A 24504-nucleotide genomic window follows, 5' to 3' on the forward strand; every position below is an offset into this window, starting at 1 on the left:
TGGAAAAAAACTGTTAGATGTTCTTTTATGCTGAAAAACTAATACAGCAGAAAATAGTTTAAGCTTGTTTGCAATGGTTTACAAACATAATCTTTATTTTTGAATAAACTTCTACCTTTTTTTTTGTTACGTATTTGGTCTTTTTTTTTCTACAGTTAAATGTTTTTAATGTTGTTGCCCGCAAACAATTTTTCTGTAATTCTGACCCAATCTTCATTAAAAATGGTATAGACCGCTGCCTAAGATAACTGTATATTTTAATTTAAATTGCTAACGACAACAAGACATAAGCTGATTACTACTGTCATAACTTAATACTTAAAAAATTATTGATTTACAAATTAAATTGGTTTATTTTTCGTTTTTACTCCACAAAAATTTAATTATTTACCTTTTTTTCGTACTTTACCTCTCAAAATTGGTTGTTAAGACTTTGTTATAAAATACGCAAAATAATTATGTCCTAAAACTAATAATCGACCTATCTTACTAGTTTATTTCTTATTACCACTAAGCTTTTAAAAGGGGGATTAATCATTCATTTTAGGAAACCCAGGTCTAGCCCAACGGGATCAAGTTCTCCCGTGCTGAAGCAGCTGTCTGTAGGTACAGTAGAAAAAATTGACCCAACTAAACCATTTATAACTCGGTGTCTGAAAATTTTCAGTTTCAATGTAATACCATAGTTTACATTCGTTTAACTAGTTAACTTGAAGCAATACTTCGGCTATCTTCAACAAAGCTGTTTTTTAGCCATTGTTTAAAAACCAATAAACTGCACCGTAAACGACCACAAGCAAAAGTTTCCGGTAGAATTTACGAAGGTCTGTTTTTTATATGATTTATAAGTTCAAACACCACTGCGATAGTGTGTACATCGGCAGAACGTCCCAGAGATTCCATATTTAAAGAGACCAACATGTTTCTAAATCTCTCATAAGTTGGATGGACATGGGCTTGAAAAAACATCTAACAGATCATCGGCGATTACCGAACTCTTATTAAACAATTCTGATTGTGCAAAGAGTTATAGTGACAATATTTTTTTTAATTATAAGTAAAGCTCGTAATGATTATCATCTAAATCAGGGGTCGGCAAATTGCGGCCCTCGAAGGGTAAATCTGCGGCCCGCGAGCACGTTTTTTTTTTGAATGGAATGCGGCCCGCGAAATAAATTTTTGTGGCCCGCTGAAAAACAATATGTTTTAAGTTAAATTTTTACTGGTAATTTGGTTTTGTTTTATTTCGTTTTAAGTTTATGTATAAAATTTTTAAATAATAAAAAGACTTTACTGTATTAGCTTAAAAGTGTGAAAAAAACAGATTAGCTTTCTATTAGGGTATTTTCTCATTTTCATAATAGCTTTCTTCTTACAACAGCAAGTAGTTATCTGAAAAAAGAGTGTAAAGAGTGCTTAGATTTAGTAAGTCAGTTATATAATAGCTACTTAGTAAATAAACCAAATGTAAATATTTTTCATTTTGCACAAAAGTAATGCACAGTAAATAAATAAAATAGCATTTCTTTACAGTTTAGGTATTCATTTTAAATGTATTTTATACCTACGTTTCTTTTAAAGATGTATTATTACTAAATATTATATTTAAGTGTACACAAATACATTTAATATAACATAATAATAAGAAATAAGGTTTATTTGATTTTGGTTTTAACACGTTTCGATTTTTTAGTAGTTTTTTTCACTTAAAATTAATTCTAATGCACATAAGTGTACAAAGATGCTCATATTTTAAACCACTTTTTATTTACTACTTAAGTTAGATTAAGTTTAGTTTTTGCATAAATGTCTAACATTATTGTATCTAAATGTAGTTTCTAAGTGTGTTCAGAAACATTTAAAACAATATATTTGACATAAATTAGAATAGTTTTTGTTATGTACACATTTTTATTTTTCAAACAATGTTTTTAGGCAAATGAAGTTAATTGTTATGCATTGCATACTAATATAAACAATTGCTGTTTTTTAAAACTACCAATTTAATATAAGCTAGATTCAAGGATGGTAAATTTATTAAGTTTGTACATTGTGAATCAAATAAGTTCAAATTCAGTTTTATAAATAACTAAACATTGCTACAAACTCAGACTATGACCATTTGAACACTTTAAATTTCAGGCCAATTTAGTCTTTTTTTCAGTTATTTACTTGAATTGCTTTTCGTATACGAAAATATCAGGCTAGTTTTTTGTCACTAAGGCTGGCTGTTTTTCTTTAAAGAGTGGCAAAATAAATTTATGATTTATGTTTTGGTCAATACACAGTGTTGGTTTGAATTATAATATATATTAAATTCTAAATCTTGCGGCTGATGCAATTTGAAATACTGTTTATACTACTGTATATAAGTGTGAATAATCAGTGTTGCCAAAAAACTTGAGTCCCGGTAAGTCTTGGAATCTGAAGATTTATACTTAAATAATCTGAAAAAAGTTTGAATTTGAGAATTTTTGAAAAACCTGGAATTTCAAACAATTTTTACATGTAAAGTAATGAAACTTTGATTGGAAACAAAAATTTACCATATAAATATTTTTATTAAAAACCACGTTTAAAGTAGCTTAAGAGCATCTTCTTAAAGTTGATATTATGTTTAAAAGATTTTTTTACCTTTAGTTTAGTTTTATACTGAGAAAAGAAGAAAAAATTTGTACTTTCACAAACTTTATATTGGTGCATTGCACCTTTGCTTTTAAAACCTGTTTACCTATTGCTGTGCTTTGCATTGGAACTAAACATAGAAATTCTTCTAAAATTTAAAAATTAGTAAAAACAACTCAAATAAAAATTCTCAGATAACAATATATGTTTTATCAGTGCTCTCATCTTAACATATTGATTAAAGTCCTAATTTGATTTATGCTGCTTTATAATCTTCAGGCATTTCATAAACACGACTTTTGTTGTCAGTAAAGAAATAAACAAAAATCTTATACTACCGTCAACATAAATTCTTTAAGAAAATTAAAGTTCTAAACGGTATCTTCTTTTTAGTAATTAGTTTTGCTACTTTATAACTTGCCTTAACTTTTTCTTCAATCAGTCTGTAGGTACTGATGATAATTATGTACTTTGTTGGAACTGACTTAAGCGATTTGCTTTTTTTTCGTTTCTTGCAATAACTCCTAAATAACGTTTTTCAATGCTTATAGCTCGTCTTATATTTCACATTTACTCTTTTCAAATGCAAGATTTTTATTGCAGATAAAGAATTGCTATAATTTTCAATAAAAAGTTAGTTATTCTTCTTTATTAAAGGCTTAATAAGCTTTTATACTTTTGTTAAAAGTGTTTAATAAATTGTAATTGTCCATTGAAACTGACTTATGATACTTTATTTTGATTCATATTTAATTCACTGTTAATAAACTTCGTTATTTCTTTATTTTGTGAACTTTCTTTTAAACAGGGTTGCCAAACAAGCAGGCTAGTTTAAAAGTTTGAAGAATACAGACTAGGTTAAACCTGTTTAAGACATTTTTTTAAGACTCAGGTGTGTGTGAAACTTTTATTTTAAACACTTTGAATTCTCAGAATAGTTTTTACAACCGTAATGTAGTTTACTAATTGTATTTTTCTTTTTTGTCTTCTTACATAGTGTGTACTTTTTTATAATGATGATATTTCAATTAGGTATTTAAGCTTGATTAACACTAAGTTTTATACTTTTTCAACTTTTAATTAACTTGGCTGATTTGATATAATTTAGACATTTTGCTGTTAAAGTGGCAACCATGTAAAATACTAATTAATTACTAATAAGGTATTTTATTAAAGTATTTGAGAGTTAATCATGTTAAAAATTTGTTTTACATTTTTACATAACAAATAAGTTAGGTTTATTTAGTTAATTAATTACTGATTTTTTTAAAGAATGTGAACTATTTTAGACGCATTTTTTTTTTTAATAAACATTTTTAGAAACATGAAAAAAGGGTTAATAGTACAAACAAGACATAAAAGTGACCTCTAAAATTTTTTTAAGCTCGAATTTTTATATAGAGTTAAGTTATAAGTAAAATTAAAAATATTAAGTTTAACCTATTGGTCTTTAAGAAAGTACATAGTTTATTAAGATTTAAGTACATTAGTCAATGTAAATTTTATTCTATGAAGTATTTATAATTTAAATAGACATTCTCTGTATATCTAAAAGTAATTTGAAATATCAAAGTGAATAAAAGTAAAACTTTCTCTAGTAAGACTAATAGCAAAATATTATTCAAATGTCACTAAAACTAAAACTGCGGCCCGCGAAGACTTTGAGAACTTGAAATTTGGCCCGCGAGCACCAACTACCTGCCGACCCCTGATCTAAGTGTTTCAGAATCTTTATTTATGAAAACGTGCAAACCTAATTTGTGTAAGCAATAATACGTTTATAATTTAATCTTTTTAAGTTATTATGAATTTTACTTGAGTTTTATTTTATTTTTGTCACTTATTTTATTGATTGTTTTGTTGCTTGTTGAGGTTAACTTATTGATTAACTGTTAAAAAATATGTAGTTATGAATTGTGAATGTCTAATAATTCTGCTCAATTATGCTAATTAGTGTTAATTGATTGTTTTTTCTGATGAAACTTTATTTATTTACTCAAAATTTAATCTTAAAACTTAGTTGCTAACATAAGTAGTTAATAGTGTTAGCCGAAATCGAGTTTACTTGTTAATTTTTGTTTTAATAAAAATGTTTTTGATTGAATCATGTCTTATATTTTTGTGTATTATATGATTATGATACATAAATAATTTTATTAATTACTTATAAATTTATTAGCACTACACATGGTATAATAATATCATCATAGCAAAAACTTAAATTCTAAAATAAAAAGACTTGTATTTGCTCAATGAATATCTAGACTAAATATATGTTAATTATCTGGGTAGGTGTCAAATTTGCACAAGCGGACAAAATTGCACGAAGATACTTTTGCACGATCAGAAAATTTTACACCGGTTGAATTTTACTTTTTTTATTTTTTTTTTTAGTTTTATTATTTAATTTACTATCGCTGTTACCCCAAACCCTCGGTGGGTAACTTAATTTATTCTTTTTTATTAGTTATATTATTTATTTTTTACTATAACTGTTACCCTTAACCCTTACCTTGGGTCGGTGACTTTTTTTTCTTTTAAATTAATTTATTAAAATTTATTAACTTTTCTCGTTTTTTTTTCATAATAAGTTTTATTAGTTTTTTTTTACTATCACTGTTACCTCTACCCTAGGTAAGTTTTTTTTCTTTTTGTTTTTTTAATAAAAAATATTTTAGTTTTTTTTTACCCTAGTGCAAAAATAATCCTCCGTGCAAAATTGTAACTCGTATAAAAATGACCTTTGGTGCAATTTTGTCCTCTCGTGCTAATTTGTCTTCGTCCAAAAGTATCTTCGTGCAATTTAGTCCCCTCGTGGAATTTTATCTTCGTGCAATTTTGAGCCGTTTCCTAATTATCTATATATAACATTTGTTTTACAACTTACATAATTTGTCGTTTTTTAATTTATGTTTTTTGATTAAATTTTTTCTCTAACTTACAAAAGTCACAAAAACATTTATCATTTAAATAAGTAGTTAATATTAGTTTGTATATTTAAAAAAACTTGAAAAAACTAAAACATTATAGCAATATTTTTAATCCAAAAACACTTCTTATCGACAAAAGATAAAATTTTCAAAGTAAATAGAGATATTGTATACTAAAGATATTTTTACAACTAACAGTAGACACAATTTAAAAAATATTAGAAACTTTACATTGTGCAAAAAAACTAAGTTGAAATTACTCGTAATACATAAAGTGATTTGATTAATCAGTAAAAATACAATAAATACAGCTTTTTAAACAAGTACAAAGAAGTAAGACACAATTTCGTGACAGTTTATAACGTTGTTTGCAAATAATGGTTTGAAGGACGGAATGTAAAAACTTAAAATTTTAAATAAACTCTATAATAATAACTTATTAATTTTAAAGTACGGTCAGTAATTGCATGGTCGCCGATAAAAAATGTAAGAACTTATATTTATGCTAGGCAATACTTTTATTTTAATCAACATCTCGAAACCTTATTACGTATGAAACTACAGAGTATGTAGTAGGTTTGTTATTTGTCATATAACACTATTATAGAGCTGTGCAAAATTAAACGGTATAAAAAAATAGACTACATTTGGAACCGCAAAAAAGTCTGTTTGAAATAAAAAGGTATTCAGCGTTCTGACGGAATTGCTCACGTGATTGGTTTTGTATTGATTTGAAAACTGCTTGTTAAACTTAATATTGCCGCACATATAAGAAAAATTGCAAATTTGTCATAGAACTATCAAATTACGTAAAAACTGCATTGAAAACTTGATTAATATTGCATAAAAATAATTGCTTCTCGTCAAGCTTAACAGGGGCAGGACGACTTTTGTGGTTGTTGCTCTGCCGCCGACGGCTTGACAGTTTTCGGTCCATTGTCTCCGGGCGACTTTGAAGCTGCCATTTTAAACGGACTGGGCTGTCCGATGTTAGAAGATAAAGTGTTCGAGTCAACCACATCTTCCATTCTTACAACAAATACGTTAAATATAGTTGTTTTAAAAGATGTAAACTTTGCTACAAATACTTATAAAACTACTACAAGAAATTTTGCGTCTAAAATAGATAAATAAATTTTAACAGTAGGCAACTTTTTTATGCGCTTGGTGATATAGAAATAACAATAATCACCATTTGAAATTGTATATAAAAGTTGTAAAAAGTTATCACAAATCATACATTATTTAGCTTTTAAACCAAAGTTTCCAAAACTCATTTTCACAATCGCCCCCTAGTAAAATATCGCCCCTTTACGAACTACAAGGTTGCCACAGATCGAGCTGAAAAAAATCCTGATTTTTCCTAAACTTTTACTGACTTACAAATCAAATTCTTAGTTAAATTAAAACTGATTGAAAAATACATAATAACCAAAGACTTTAGTTTATGTTAATTTTCCAAGCAAGTAAAAAAAAAACATATAATAAATATAAAACTAACAAATAAAAAACAACAAATTAGAACTCGTATCTAAATAATATCTCAATTTTTACATAGTTTTACAACTTCTCGAAAGATTAGATATAAGGCACTTTAAATATGCTATTTAATGCAACTCGACATCTTATACCACACCTAGGTATTCAATATTTTCACTCTGCTCAATCAAAAAACCATTTACCTTACTTTTTTTACAGTTCTATTAAACATCAAAAACTTTGTTTTTACGTGAGATCATATAAAATTTAAATATATTCCAAAAACTCAATTAGATCTTGAAATAAAGATAAATTGCAAAACCAAAATTTTTCAGAAATTATAATCAGCAAAATGCAGTTTTTAGTGATAATAAACTTTTTTATCAAAAAATGTTTATATCAAATTTCCTGACTTCTTCTCAAAAACTCCCTTATTTCCTGACTTTGTGGCAACCCTGCAACTAACCACCAATTTAATTTTATACCACCTTACTAGTTATTGCCTACTTTGAGAAACCCTGCTCTAAACGAATATGTAGATTTTTTAAACTAAAACAATAAAATGTTTGTTATATTATTTTTTTCAAATTTCAACATTTTTATAATAAATTGCTAAAACTCTTTTTGTAGTTAAAAGGAATATAACGTTTGTATTTTTATAGAAAAACTCTAAAAATTAAGTTATAATTGATAAAAATGAGTTAATGAATATACATTAAGCTTGATTTTCAGAAGAAAAAAAGAGAAAAATCAATTACATTTTTTTTCAGTTAATCAATTATTGCCATTATTCACAATCTATAAATTTCAATAATAATTATTCTTACATTACTATTTGAAATTGAAAACTGATTAGTGAACTTATATTTTTAATTTTTAAGCAAAACAAACTTAATTTCATTAGGTTTATAAACGTATTTTTCTTAATAAAATGAAACGGCTAACTCAATATAAACAATTTTTTAGTTAGTTTCCGTTAATAAATTTAAAAAAACAAACCCACACAGAAAATAACACAAAAAAATCTTAATCATTAATCTTAATGAATTGATAAAATTAAAACCATCATATACATAGAACTGCTAAAATTAAGAATATTATAGTGTTATATTTCATTACTGCATTGTAAATACATTTCCTTATAAAGTCACATTACCTTAAAATTTAAAAAATGTAGCTCGTTATATTTTTATATGTGGTTATCTAAAAAGAAGTTTATAAAAAGTATTTAAATTTAAAATCTTAATATTTCTCACAACTTGCATAGAAATCAAAACTAAATAAACTTTTTTTTAAACTACATGTACATCATTTCGTCATATGCATAAATAAACTTTTAAGTTGTATCTTTTTTAATTGAAGGTTTATAAGTGAATACCTTTATTAGCATTAACAAGGCTAGCTAAGCAAAAGCAATGCGGAATATAACAAAAAGATTAATTATTTAAGTGTAAAATCTTATTGCTTTTAAATTTTATTTTATGAACTTAATCTTAAAAACTAATGTATAGTTCTAAAAAATTATATACTGCGTCAAGCATCATTTTTAAAGTTTTAATTGTTATAAATCTACAAATCAAAACATAATATTAACTAAAGCTAGCTAATTGAACTTCATTCAAGTAGTATTAACATACTTCAAATTAAGCAAGTAGGCTAGGCTGAGAAAACTATTGTTATTACTATTGTAAGTTTTTATACAAGGTGCATGCAAAACATCTAAGAATATTTAGTATAATAATTACTACAAAACAATGTATTTCAACTTGTAGAAGATGTGCGCACTTAGTCTCTAAAAGGAAACATTTACTCTGTTTTACTTAATTCAACAAGTTAATTAATAAAAGTACTTTAGTTACAACAATCTGCAAAGTACTTGATTTATTGATCTGACGCACGTTTTCTGTGATAAACTAACAACACAGTTCCACGGAGTCCTTTAAAAATATTTTTTTTTAAAGAAAAGAAGATAAAAAGTGGAAAACATATTGTATATATTTATTCAGATCTCCGTAGAGCTGTGTTACTAGTTTAATACAATGAAACTTGCGTCAGATCAATAAATCAAGTACTTTGCAAACTGTTGTAATTGTTATATTCAAATTCAACGAACTTGTTTCGTTCAGATAAAAAAAATTAGCAATTAATAATTTTCCTAGCACTATATGATTGTAAAGTATATAAGCTAATTGTGGTAAGTTCTTTATGACTAGACATATGCTATCATAATCGGTTAGGTATGTACAAAAATAATGAAATTTTTTTTTAAATTATCCTAGTAGACAAAAACACTATTTAACTATATTTGTTAGAAATTTTTAGTAAAAAAAATGTTAGCAATTAAATCAAAGTTCAAAATTAATATCAATATTGTAATAACTTATAAAAAAATGAATGCAGTATAAAATATTAAAAATAAAATTCAAATAGTTTGTGAATAGAAACAACTCTACGAAATAAAATTTACAAAAACTAGGCTATACATTAAAATTCTATAAGAAAAGTCTTAGTTTAGTCTGTTTAGTTAGATTTGTTTGAGTTAAAGATTAAATATAAACAAAAATACCTTTTCATGACAAGATCTAGCAACAACTTTACGGCTTGATCAACATTATGCCCAGTTGCTGCACTCGTTTCCACATAAGGAAGTCTGAAAATTATCAAATAAGTATTAGATTAATACTTAAATTAGCACGTCTTTTTTGCTAACAAATTATTAAGAACATATAAGGGTCTACTTTGATATTTACAAGTTGATGCCACTTAGTAGATTTTTATCATAGCTATCCAACCCTATTTATAACTTTAAAAATTTGAGTTATAAAGCAATGAAAGTCGGTGAGTTTGTAGGTTAATTATAGAAGGCGCAAATCAAATATAAGTTACCTGTCGCTTGAGTACGCACTGCCAGTTGAGTACGCACTTGTTAGTCAAAAAAACACTGTTTTCAAAATGCAGTTTTTTTTTACTTTAAATTATTAAAAAAATTACCGAAAAGTAGGAAAACAAAAATACTAAATTTCAAAACATATTTTCTTGTCCTAAATCTAAAATTACACGTGTCATAAAAAAGTTATGAACTTACGAGCTATATATCAAACCAAATGTTTATAATAAACATATAACAGTTTACTTATTTAAAGTAACAACGAACAGTGCAATTTACATTTGCATACGCCATGATTAAAACATAGGAATAAAAGATATCTGAAAATTAACATTGAAATTAATAAATTTGATTAAAACAAAAAGCAATGCAATTGAAACTTATTTAAAACTAGATGCTCTTGAAAATATTTCTGTTAGTGTAGGTTGTCTTTTGGGTCTAGCAAACTTTTTTTATTGTTCCAAATTTGAAATAAATTTCAGTTGTGTTTACCATCAGCTGCTTGCATTTCTACTGAAGACAGCTCTCCTAGAATTACAGACTTTGTGTAAATATTATCAACAATATTGGTGGCATGTACACTTTGACTTTTGCTACTAATATCAATTAGCTTATCCTCATCTAATTAGCAACATTTTGTCTTTTATCTACCGCTTGCTGTTGTTCAAAAAGACGATTTGCTTTTTCTAATATTTCTTGTTAAAACATTTGATTGCTTTCATCATCAATGCCTACAAACTCAACAATACCTTAACGTGTTGCAATAATGTTTAAATTCTTAAAACGCCCTAAAAATTCATTCTTGTTATAGGCATAAGATAGGCTCTATGACAGCATTTTTTGAACTTATTCTCAAGTTCGCTTTCAAAAATGTATTTTTAATAATTTCATCAGTAGCTTTCTCCCATACCTCTTTAGCATAGTTAGCTGCATCGATCAGAGTTGCAGGTTTGCAATACACCAACAGTTCCTCAACAAAATTGAGAAACTCTTTGAATAAAAATTGAAATTGTTTTTTTTTATTAAACGAAAGATCTTGTGCTCAGTGTTTTGTTTTAAATAATTGAAACAATTATCTTATTTAGTTTTTCAAACAATTTTAATTTATCAAACTAAATTCTGTCCGATTCTAGTCTAATAAAGGCATATTACCTACTTTACATCCATCCTGATAAATTGTCTGCTTAAAACACAGTAAATTTTTAGACTTTATGAAATGTAAACTAAAACAATTAAAAAACATTATTTAAAATCATTTACTGTTAAACATAAAGTTTTTAAAAAAAGTAGCTAAAAAAATTTGCTAACCGAAATAAAATTACTGAAATAAAAATAGAAACTTCTTAACTAATTAAAAATCAATTATCATAATCAACCTACTGAAACGTTGTGGCAGCATTTAAACTTTATAAACAACTTATAATTTACACTATAATACATTATCAAATTTCATATTGCTTAAACGTTATTAATTCTAATTTTTAATGCAAAGAATTATCACGTGATAAAATAAAACTTATCTTAGTATGAAAACGACTTAGAACTTTTATAAAAGCTTGGAGAAAATTAATAGCAAAATGATTTATTTAATACTAACCCGTATGTCTGAGCAGTTTGTTTAGCTCTTTCTTCAGTAATAACTCGCATTGCATCGAGGTCAACTTTATTCCCGCACAACACAATATCAGGGGTATCACAATATGAATGTTGCTTTAACTGGTCTAAACAGATTATATCAATAAAAACTAAAAATTCGAAGTCTACTAATAAGTATTGAATTTAAAATTTACTATTATTAAGAAGCATCAACTCTGTAGTAATAAAACTAAAAATTTAGCTGTGTATCAAAACAAATTGCACTGCTATAAGTAGGCAACATAGTAAAACTTTATAAAAAAAAAATTTATAATAGGAAAAAAAAATGTTTTTACAACTACCCATAAATAACCAACCGTTATAGAATTACAGTTTACAGTAACCAAATGTAAAAGTTAAATTTTAACTTTATTATGGTACAAGTAATATTGATTAAATAAAATTATTTTTATACTATACCACTTATCTAAGACAAATATACAAATGAAATATTTACATTTCTACAAAAGGTACGTTAAAATATGTATAATTTTGAAAAGAATGTTAAAACTAAGAAGTAACTTTTAAAAATCATAAAAAATTTTAGTTTATAATTATATTAATCTAACATTATAAAGTTATGTTTTGCAAAACAGTAAAACTATAACACACTAACCTAACCAGTTTCGTATATTTAAAAAACTTTGCTCATTCGTTAGATCAAAAACTAGCAAAAATCCCATGGCATCTCGAAAAAAAGCAGTTGTTAAGCTTCGAAATCTGTAAAATAATTATTTAGTTAATCTATATGAAATAAGTGAAAAGAAAACTTACTTGTTACATAACATTTGAAAAATGATAAATTTACCACAAAAGTACTTGCCAAATGACCTTTTTAACAAATTTGTTTATTTTAACAACACAGTTGAACTATTTAAATTTTAAATGCTTGACAAAAACATGTGTAATACTAATTTTACATACAAATAAATAAAAAAGTAATAAAAACTTTATACATTTTTTTCAGTTTATATAAATATTTTAATACAAACAATCTAAAGAAAATCTAATAAATAATATTAATAAAATAAAAAACTTTAATTTTGAAATGTATTTATGTCGACTAACAATTTAAAACATAGTTGTTTCTTATATTATTGAGAAATTATGCATATTGAAAAGTAAATTTTAACCAGTAGAGGCTAAAGTTTCAAAGAAAAGTTCAATACGTAAGTAAATTTTGATAAAGTTTTACAATACCGCCCAGTTGACAAACACTATTAATCTCGAACAACACTCTTTAGAAGGTTTATTACACTAAACTGTTAATTCTTAATTTTAGTAGTTCAAAAAATTGTATTTCATTGCCTTATACATTTAATTTTTAAAAAGTTACAATAAATTATATTAAATAAATATAGCTTTAATAGTAATATTTTTATACAAATTTATAAAAACGCAAGCACTAGTTTTCACCAGCATTAATAATTGATGAATCTTAGTATTGTAAACCTAAATACCTTCTGTTTCAAGAATATAACTCAGTGTTACAAAAAAATATATATCAACGTTTGATTTAATTATAAAAAACAAAAAAAAACAATATTTCTATAAACTTTTACATATAAGTAAGTTTTTTATTAACTTACATTAATCTAGTAGATACAAAGGTAGAAATAATATACATATATATATATATATATTAATAAAACAATAAGTTTTCAAATACAATTGTTTCACTGTTCTTTTAAACAGAACATATCTTCAGTTTAAAGAAAGATATATATATTTATATATATATATATTAGAATACTTTATAAAAAGTTTTCGTCGATAGTGCTCGACAAATTGAATTAGAGCTAAATACTTATTTGACAATGTAAAAAACAATAAGTTCATACGACCGTTTCGTATATGAGATATGTAACCTCATATACTCACCAGTAAGCTAAAGTTCGTTTACTCTGTTAAACAGAAACTTAGAGTTTGAATTTTTTATAATTATTATGACGTAGTAATAATGAAGATTATTGTACAGTAAGTTGATTTTGAAAAAATACGTTTACTTTGTTAGCTTAAGAATTTATGCATTTTGAAAAGTTTGGAAAGGTTGTATTATAAAAACGTTATAAACTGTATTAGATAATTGTTTTAAACTATATCAGAAAAATGTTTTATACTATTCGTGTTCGCGGCTTAATTTTACCTTGTTTTAATTTTTAGTTAGTTTTAATTTTGCAACCTAGAAAAAATACAAATTGATAAATCAGACAAGAACACAACACTAAACAAAAAAAGCGAATAACAAAATATATGCATTCATTATCAAAAATACTTTTTTAGCAAAATCAAAACTAACTAAATATTAAATCAAAGTATAACTAAGCCGCAAACACGAATAGTTTTAAACATTTTTCTGATATAGTTTAAAATGTTTTTTTAAAACAACCTTTCCAAACTGTTCAAAATGCATAAATTCTTAAGCTAACAAGATCAACGTATTTTTTCAAACTCAACTTATTGTACAATAACCTTCATTATTACTACGTCATAATAATTATAAAATTTTCAAATTTTAAATTTCTATTTAAGATTGTAAATAAATTTTAGCTTACTGATGAGTAAATGAGGATACAAATCTCATATACGAAATGGTGGTATAAACCTATTGTTTTTTATATAATCAAATAAATAAATATATATATATAAGCTAATTCAAAACCACGGAAATTTTACAGATGCATTTTAAACTAGCTTTTACAGTAAAGAACATAATAATATATAATATTTCAAAGCTTACTTGGCGATTAGTTATAGATTTTTAAGAATTATACTTTGGATTATTACTCATTCATAAAAACTAATTTTGTTTTTTGTATCTATGTTTTTTAACTATTATAATTGCTAAATAAAAGTCCATACAACTGAAAAATAATAAAATCTTTACACACAACACTTACTAAAATATAATTCTAAAACAACTCAACGACAGCTCTGACACATTTCGAAGAAAAATATCTCATTTTAGCAGTTATTTAAGCTATCTATGTATTGTATTGCTTATCAAATGTCCGAAAATAAAAAAAATTAAACTTTAGACCTTAATTGGCAACTTATTTAAATTACTAACTAGTAAGACGGATAAAACTGTTTTGTTCAAATATATAGTTTTACAATTAGAACAGTTTGTTTAAACTTTTTAGTTTATTTTAATAAAAAAAATACTTAATAATTTTACAAAGTTTACATGATGGTAGCTTTTTCCAAGTTATAAGTTATAAAAAACAACATACAAACAATAGTAGTTGCAATCTCCTGACCTTAACATAAATTTAAACAAAATAGTAATAAAATCAGGGTTGCCACTAGTTTTTGGTAAATATTCTCCAGATTTTCAAAATTTCTTCCAGGTTTTTGAAAATGTTTCGTAGTAAATTAATTTAAGTCAAAAAATGTGTTTTTTGATAGATTTAAACTACTTAAACGATACAGTATTACTACTTTTTAATATTTGTTTAATTCTATTGCAACCTGTACTATTATTTTGAATCAATTTCTCCTCGTATGTTCTTTTCATATGACCTCCTCAGTCTTAATGTTTATAAATAACATAAATGGGTAGCTGTCTAAATAGCACGAGCGTACAAAATTGCACGAAGGGTCACTTTTGCACAAAGACACTTTTGCACGGGTTTAATTTTTTTTAATTTTTGTATTAATTTTATTTATTTATTTTTTATTAATTTTTTTTATTAATCTTTTTTTTTACTTTCATTGTTACCCCTAACCCTCTGTCGGTAATTTTTTTTTTTATGTTTTTTAATTTTTTTTTAATAATCTTTATTAGTTATTTTTTATTTTTTATTTTTACTATCACTGTTACCCCAAACCCTTACCCCTCGAACAGTATTTTTTTATTTCTTTTTTTCTTATTTAATTAATTTTAAGTTTTTTCTGTTTATTTTTTGATTTAATTTTTTTCTGCATTTTTTTACTCTCGTGCAAAAATGTAACTTGTGCAAAATTGACCCTTGGTGCAAAATCGTCTTTGTGCAATTTTGTTCCCTCCTGCAAATTTGGCTTCGTGCAATTTTGTCTTCGTGCAATTTAGACCCGTTCCAAACATAAATAGCCATACGGAAATAGATCAAAATATTGCACAAAGGGTCAATTTTGCACGAAAATAAATTTGCACAAGGGGACTAAATTGCACGAAGACAAATGTGCATGATGGGTCAATTTTGCACGAGTGATAGTTTTGCACTGAGGGTAATTTTTGCACAAGAGTAATAAAAAAAAGTTATTAAAAAAAAAACAGATAAAATAATAAAAACTAAACAAGGAGAAAAATAAAATTACCGACCGAGGGTAAGGGTTAGAGGTAACAGTGATAGTAAAAAAAATATTATTTAAACTAATAAAATAATTAGATAAAAAATTAAAATTAAATAAAAAAAAATTTAATATTAAAATAAATTTCAACCCGTGCAAAAATGTCTTCGTGCAAAAGTGTCTCCGTACAAAATTTAGTCCCCTCGTGCAAATTTGACACCTACCCAGCCATATCATCTAGCTTTAATTTTTTTTTTATCAACCTGTTCAATTAAATAATATTGAAAAATTTGCAGCAACTAATATAAAATACATTGGGCATAAAACACTACGTTAGACATTTTTATTTGGTTTTGCTCTTATTTTGCTCTTGCTCTTAATTTTCTCTTGTTCTTAGTTTTCTCTTAATCTAAACTCTTTTAAATTCAATCAGTCAGAAGTTGGTTCTTAATGACTGACTTAACGTGACATTCAAAAAAAATAGAAATGAGAGTAAAAAAGTAGTTTCATTAATTTAAATAAGAATCTAACTAATAATTTATCAATAACTAATTGAAAATTTATATACACTTATTCTAAAAAGGCTAAAAATGAAAACAAAAAAACAAGTTGTTGTATATCAAACTTGTTAAAAAACTAAAAAAATTTAAATTCCAGATTTTCACAATGTTGTTTATGGTGTTTAGTACAAATTTCAAAGTTCTTCAAGGTTGTTTTCAAAATTTCCAAAATTCCAGGTTTTTTGGTCTAAATTGTCAAATTCCAGGTTACAAGGTTTTTAGGCCACCCTGTAAAATAATTGCATCCAAATAAACAAAATAATATAAGTAATTTATAGTTAACTTACTTAAAACTTTGATATAAAATATAATTAACTTAAGTGTTTTAGAAAAGTAAAAACATAACTTAGCAGTAATTAATGTTATTGCTTGCTGACGAAGCATTTGAAAGTACTTAAAGCAATAATAAAGTGTGTAAAAAAAACAATTGTTGATTTTTTTGAAGTATTATATTTTTTTATATAAAGAAATTAAAATAAATAAATAAAAACACAAAGAATAATTGACATACTTGAAGGACGAATTAAGAAACTTATATATTATAATATTGTTACTGAAAACATAACTTATAAGAATGAAAAGTTATTCTGTTTTAAAAAGATTGTATAATTAAGTGTCTACTTCAAAATCTTTTTTACTTCATTTATTTTTATCTTTAATGTAAAAAATAGTCTATTTTTTTTAATTATTATTTAAAAACACGTCTTTCTACAAAAATAATCTATCAAAGAAGTATGCTTCAATTTTTTGTAGCAACCCTATCTTTATTCAAGATATTTTGAAGAGAGGAATGAATTTGATAAATTACTACTTATTAAAATAAACATTTAAAACATATTGATTTATAAATTTGGCTATAACTAACGCCTTCGCAAAATATAAAAACTACCAATGAAATATTTTTTAACTTTTACCATTTGAAAAAAATTATTATTTTTTTTTTTTTTAATTTTTTAAACTCTAAATATGTTGTTTTTAACTGATAACTTTGATTAATATAAATATTTGTTAAAAAAAATCATTAAAAATGCACTATAATTAAAAACGCACTAAATATTTTCATTTAAACTTAATTACTATTGTGTTCATTAAATAATCTTATTTGGTTTTGTAACTAATTATGAGCAAATATTACAATAAAACGCAAAATTCCAAGTTGGCAGTTTTAAAACATAATTCAATATCGATTAGTTTTTTGTTAAATTAGACATTATTTTATAACAAATACCTCTCTTGTCCAGCTGTATCCCAAAGCTGCAAATGAATTCTCTGTGCTCTGCCCGAGTCTATTCCTTGTGGTCTATAATTCTGTAGTTTAAACAGGAAACTAAATAATATAACAAATTATAAGTAATAGATTTTGAACAAAAGCTCAAATTTAGATTTCAATAAAAAATATATTTTTCAATTGACCATGTTTTAAAAAAACTCTAGTTAAAAAGTTGAAACAATGGTTTATCTATCACAACACAGTACAAAAGTAGAAATCATTTATAAAAAAAAATATTAAAACAGAAGTACTTTTTGTCCAAACTCATCAGTATTTCACTTGTGGTCAAAAATTTCTGTAATAGCATTAATAGTAATAATTTAGAAATTTATGCCTTTAAAAAAGATAGAAAATTAAAATTGTTAATAATATTTAAAGCAAATTAATAATAAAGCAAAAGTTTAATCAATAAATAAAAATGTAATACAATTGTACTAATTAAGGCCATAGGGAGATCTAGCGTGGTTTTTACAAGGTGATCTTATTTTTTAGAACTTTATCTAATCTATTAGAGGTTTTAAACAAAAATCCAAGTTATTGTAGAAAATACAATATTGTTTCTACTGTCTTTGAAAAATGAACTGTTTTTTTTTTGTTTTGTTTTATATAAAATTTAAAAATTTTTTTATTTTGTTCCGACAGAATTTTCTAAATATTGTAAGCAACACTTCCTGAAAATTTAAGGTAGTTATCTCAAAAAACGTAGGAGAAGATAGATTTTTAGTGAAATAGTCTATTTTTGCCGTTTTAGTTTGCGCCTCCCATAAAGAACCTATTGATGCCTCCAGCTTTGACCGGCTATATCTCAAAGATTACTTTGATTTTTTTTATCTGTAAAAAGCATTTTGTAGCTTAGTAAAAACTATATAAAATAAGACCAAATTTCAATCTATCCTCTCCTTCATTTTTTGAGCTAGAGACCTCAAATTTTCAGGAAATATTCCTTTTATAGTTTAAAAGATTATAAATTTTGTGATTTCAAAAATGTTAAGGGCATAGGGAGGGGTCCACCTTGATTTTTTCAAGTTGATCTTATTTTATAGAGTTTTAAACGAGCTATTAGAAATTTTTAACCGCTTGAAAAAAATCTAAAGTATTTTTTGAAATATGAGCAATCAAAGTTGGTGACCTTAATAGGTTCCTAGTGGAAGGCACAAACTAAAAATGCAAAAAAAGACCATTTCACTAAAAATCAATCACCTCCTTCATTTTTTAAGCAATCTTCTTCAAATTTTTACAGAAAGTGTATTATTAAATTTCAAAAGGATTAAATGCAGGAATGTTTTTTAATTTTGAATAATAACATTTTTATTTAAAAAAAACCACCTATTTTTTAATTTTTTTAATGTAAAATTTTTATTTCTTTATTTTTTTAAAATTCTAACATTCAAAGTCTTTTAAACTATAAAAGGAACGTTTCCTGGAAGTTTGAGGTCACTAGCTCAAAAAATGAAGGAGAAGATAGATTCTAGTGATTTTTTTAAATTTCCGAGAAAATTGACCCCAAAAAAATTGCAGTTCATTTGTTTGTATCGGAAACTTTTTATAAAAATTACAATATCTCAAATGTAAAATTTTTTTCAATTCTATAAAAACTGGCTTGTAGTTTGTACCTCAAGCTTTCATATAAGATTCAATGTTACTTTTAGGAAAAAAAAATGTCAGATCCCCATATGACCTTAAAAACTAAAAACTTTATATAAAACAAACAAAAAAAATTGTTTATTTCTACTTTTATCTTTTAAAATTAAAAAATTATGCACTCAATTTATTTGAATATTAGTAATAGACTTTCTGTGAAAATTTGAAGAAGTTTGGTTAAAAAAAGAAGAAGATAGATTTTTAGTGAAATAGTCTTTTTTGCCGTTTTTGGTTTGAGCTTTAAAGGACCTATTGAGCACACCAACTTTGATTGCAATATTTCAAAAATTATTTTGATTTTATTTTAGTGGTTAAAAATATCTGATTGCTCAAATGAAACTCTAAAAAATAAGATCAAGTTGTAAAAAACAAGATGGACTTCCTATGCCCTTAATTTGTTTATACTATATAAAAAATATATGTATAAGAACTAACAACTCTTTTTTCTCGAAAGTCTATTCCAACAGTAGTTACAAATTTACTTTCAAATGATCCATCGGTATATTGAAATAAAAATGATGTTTTTCCAACACCTGTTTATTTAATATCTATGAATGTAACAAACATTAAAAGTATATAAATTAACTAAATAAGGATTCTTAACATGTTCCTAAAAACAAAATTAAACAATCAAAGGCTTTAAATCAAATGAAGTGATTTATAGAAAAATTATGTTTTTTAATAAGTAAAGCTTAAAAAGGAATTAAATACTTTTTTCTACTTTCCAAACAAACTTATTAATTTATTGTTTTTAATATTCCATTAAGTTAGATCGATTTTTTTCAGTTTTTTGTCAGTTTTTGTAAACTTTGTGCTAGCAATTACTTTTAATCTAAATCAAAATATTTTTTCATAACGCTTATATTTTTATCTGATTAACTTTTTTTTTTGGCTTATTCTTTTTATTTGTTATATTTCATAGTTCAATTTTAATGGTTGATTATTTGTTTAGCTTAACTTCTGTTAGGTACCTATAGGTTAAATAAAAGGAAAAAATATGAAAAAATAGTTTTAACTAAACTGAATATTTAAGTACAACTTTATTCTTAAAAAGAAACACTAGATACAAAATTAATTTTACCTAAAAAAGTTAAATGAGTTGTGGCTTAAATTTAAACAAACTTAGCTAAAACCTCAACACTTACCTGAGTCACCTAAAGCAAGAAACTTGATAAGGTAATCATAATCTGTATTTTGTAGCTGTAGATCTCTTTCATTTGACATTTTTCTTTTTTTTATATAAGTTTTTATTCTGTTAAATTATTCACAAGTATAAAATAAGCTGTAATAACAGGCATTTTGATAAAAATCTAAATGTTTTATGCGACAAAATCTAAACTACCTTTAAATAACTAGTATAAGTTAAGAAAAAAATTATTTCATTTTATTAAAGATAACTTATATTATTATGTGTATAATTGTGTTTTAGTTTAGCATTATATTCAGTTTAATACTCAATTACTGTTGTACTTATTTTAGAATTACAACTTAATAACTTTGATAAAAAGGTGTAAAATAAAACGGTAGAAATACAACTTCATCATAAATTTTAGTACTTCTTAATTTCTTTAACAAATGTTTTAAAAGCTTCTGGACTATAAATCAACAACAGATTAATCTAAAAATTAGGACTAAATCAATATAAAAATAAAGTTGTTTTTTTTAACAATCTGCACTTGTGTATGATTTTTTTATAAATATGAATTATTTCTCACTAGGAAATCAATTAAGTTCACAAATTGCAATTTAAAATTCGAAAAAAACTGACCAAAGACGTTAAAGAAACAACTTAATCTGATAAAACAATTATTTTTAGTGATAAAACCAATAATTCATATTTCATCAATAAAGACAAACACAAAAAATGTTAAATATAAAATTACAGAAAAAAAACAAAAATACCCCAGGAAACTGTTTTAATATTTTAATTTCAGAAACAAACACATTCATTGACAAATTAAAGATAAAGGGTAGATAATAATAAAAACTCTGCACCTAGAAAACATTTATAACTTTAAAATATACAAATATGATTTCTTATTAAATATAATTTATTCAACAATTGTCAATTCAAGCTTACGCGATTTCACCTAGAAGGTTCTTCAGAGCTATTTTAATTGACAATAAAAATGAAGTGAAGCACACAAATATCTATAATGAGATTAGGTAATGAAAAGTAATTAGTTATTAATCAATTAGTAATTACGTGCTTGAGCAAATACACGGGAAGTTAATTAATTAATTAATTAATTGTAAAACAAAACTAAGCAAAAACTATCTTCTAATAAAATTTAAAAAAATTAATAAAAAATTGCTAGTAATTAAAAGAAAAATTAAATAGATAAAACTTAAGCTGGTATAATAAACAAAAAGTTACAACAATAAATAAAAATAATATCAAAAATAAAACTAAAGATAATACTTAAAATAACTAGATCTAAACTGGGGGCATATTGAAGTTAGTTTTTTTCTTACATTGAATGCATTATCTCTGTCCGCTTCAGCAATGGCCATTCTTTCTAGGTTGCATATAGTGCAACTGTCTGTTTTTCTGGGAACTGAGCAGTTAATTTTAAATAATATATGCCATTTGATTTTAGAGAATTCAATTTTGTTTGATGTAGTAAATTTAGCCAGAACCGTTGATTGTGATTTCTTAATAGTGCTTTGCTTGTGTTGTTGCCACCTTGTTTTGAATTAATTCCCTGTAGAACCAATGTATTCTTTTCTCTATTTTTTCCTTTATATATTCCTTTTAAAAGGCAGTCACCATTAAATGGGCAGTTTGTCTTATTTCTACAGTTGCAATTTCTATTTGTTTTGTTTTCAGCTTCTAAAATCTTTTTGTTTTGTGAATTGATAATATTTCTTATATTGGGCAAACAGCTATATGATATTTCAATTTTAATTTTGTTAAAAATCTTATGAAATTTGTTGTTCTTGGGAAAATGTAGACAAACAAGGTCCAAAACTTCTTACCTAGTTTAGTTTTTTACAGAATTTCAAAACCAATGGTTAGTGTATAATGAATATGATTTTTCTTAATCTTTAGTTTTTATAGTGTTACAATTCAGGTCAAATACGATTTCCTACCTTAATTGAATGCAAAATCATAAACACTATCAAATCTAGTATAGGTCTCTAATTCCTAAAAAACTACTAGAATAGGTAATAGCAAAGCTAAAACTAGATATGAACACAAACTTTACAAACAAAATACTTTTTTGTGATCATTGGTTGGTTTAATATTTTGAAATAGAAAAATAATTAAGTTTCACATAGATAAACTATTTTATTAATTAAAAAAGATAAAATAAGCCATACTTTTCAAAAGTTGATCTTATTTTATAGAGTTTTTACTAAGCTTTAGTTGGTTTTTACCATTTTAAAAAATTTGAAATATTTTTCGAGATATGACAAGTCAAAGCTGGGCCGCATAATAGGTTCCCTTTGGGAAGAGAAAACTAAAACAGCAAAATAAAACTATTTCATTTAAAATCTATCTCCTACATTTTTCAAGCAATCTTCTTCAAACTTTCACAGTCTAATCTTTATAATCTAAATATTGCGAGTAATATTTTCTGGAAGCTTAAGGTAGTTATCTCAAAAAACGTAGGAAATATATTTTTATTGGTTTCTAGTTATTTGTTAATTTAGTGTGGGCCTCCTATAAGGAACCTATTAAAGTCTCTGACTTTGACCAGCTATTTTTTGAAAATTATTTGATTTTTTAAAAACTGTAAAAAGCAATTTGTAGCTAAGTTAAAACTCATTAAAATAAGACTAAATTATAAAAAAGGTGATCCACCCCCCTATACCCTTAAAACTGTTTATAAAATTAGGGTAAGCAATTTGTATAGTTGTATGGCTAATTGGTAATTACCTAAGATGATGTTGCACTAATGTCAAACTGAAAATATACTATATTCAATTTCTTTTATTAACCATAATTTAGACTAAAAATCAATGTTTTAAGCCTAACAGGTTTAGTCTAAAAAAATTTAGGTAATTACCTAGAATGATGTAGCATCAATATCAAACTGAAACTATACTATATTTGATGTCTTTTTTATCCATAATTTTAGGCTTAAAATCAATGTTAAAAGCCTACTGTGTTCCATCTAAAAATCTAATTTGTATCAAACAAGCTATATAAATACATGGTAAGAATTAAACTTATTTATTAATATTTAATTGATTTTATTCTACAGTATCATATTCAATAAAGATTATTTTATTTATATAATTGATTTATATTGTAAAATAAAATTGATTAAATATTCAAGTTTTATTAGTTTAAAATAAATAAGTTTAATTTAATTTCTGTATCTATAAATTATAAATTTTTAGCCTAAATTTATGGTTAAAAAAAGACATCAAATACAATATAGTTCCAGTTTGATATTGGTGCAACATCATCCTAGGTAATTACTTAAAACTCTTGTGGGATAAAACTACTTAAAAAAATGTTATAAAATTTCAAAAAAAAAATATTATAATTTATCATAATTATATGTATAATAATACATTAAAATAAAACTCTATAAAAGTGTGACCTAATGGTGTATGGGTCCTAATGATGACTTTGAAAGTTCTGAGTTTAACATTGCAAGATTGAGACCCAGTGGTCAACTTATACACAAAAAAAAAGTAAAATTACAACAAAATAATCATTTTGTAACATAGAGTGTAACAAAACAAATTAAGAGAGCATTTCAAAATGTTTGTTATATTGTTTATTTCATAACAATAAATTAGGACTCAAAACATTTTGTCTTGGGACCTGGGAGCACAAAAAACCTTTCTATTATCAAGTTGCACACCACTTGGATACCTTTTAAGTCTTGTCCAGAACTTGTTATCAAAAATCTCAAACAAACTTGATTTCAAAAAACTGTTTCCAAATTTAAAAACCTTGCAGAACATTAAGATCTGTTGGTGCAGGCTATACCTTACCCACAACAAGTATAGAATCGAGTTGGACAAGAGTAGAATTAGCTTGACAGTGTTTTTCAGAAATTTTTTTAAATGTCTAAACTTTGGACCTAATTATTTTCCTTATCTTAATAGCTAATTAACTTTTTTTTTTGTATTCTAGAGAACGGTCCTTTTCCTTTAACTTTAAAAAAAAAAAACTTTTTTTTCTAAGGGGCCCAAGTCAAAAAAAAAACAAACCCCAATCAAATGTTTTTTTTTTAGTTAAAG

At 24.9% G+C, this 24504-nt stretch overlaps 1 protein-coding gene across 1 annotated transcript; it reads right to left on the reverse strand.

Annotated features, from left to right (window-relative positions):
* Positions 1 to 5758: 5758 nt before the first annotated feature.
* Positions 5759 to 20570, reverse strand: LOC145837804 (ras-related protein Rab-27A-like). The gene is made up of 7 exons (XM_082945255.1): positions 20445 to 20570; positions 19735 to 19832; positions 17617 to 17696; positions 12173 to 12276; positions 11519 to 11642; positions 9601 to 9684; positions 5759 to 6584 (listed from the first exon to the last, which is right to left on the reverse strand). Exons 1-7 carry the CDS (start codon positions 20521 to 20523, stop codon positions 6425 to 6427), a joined length of 729 nt encoding a protein of 242 aa, XP_082801381.1. The 5' UTR covers positions 20524 to 20570; the 3' UTR covers positions 5759 to 6424.
* Positions 20571 to 24504: the final 3934 nt, after the last annotated feature.

The sequence above is a fragment of the Thalia democratica genome, chromosome 6 (assembly GCF_965202585.1).
Source record: "Thalia democratica chromosome 6, ktThaDemo2.hap1.1, whole genome shotgun sequence".
NCBI classification, from domain to species: domain Eukaryota; kingdom Metazoa; phylum Chordata; class Thaliacea; order Salpida; family Salpidae; genus Thalia; species Thalia democratica.

What these genes read in the sequence shown, in the direction of transcription:
- LOC145837804 (XM_082945255.1), bottom strand. Translation starts at nt 20,523, where the DNA reads ATGTCAAATGAAAGAGATCTACAGCTACAAAATACAGATTATGATTAC. An exon ending in AAATATACGAAACTGGTTAG is followed by an intron (nt 11,643 to 12,172) that starts GTTAGTGTGTTA and finishes TAATCTGTTTAG; the next exon opens with ACCAGTTAAAGCAACATTCA. An exon ending in CTAGATCTTGTCATGAAAAG is followed by an intron (nt 6,585 to 9,600) that starts GTATTTTTGTTT and finishes ATTTGTTGTAAG; the next exon opens with AATGGAAGATGTGGTTGACT.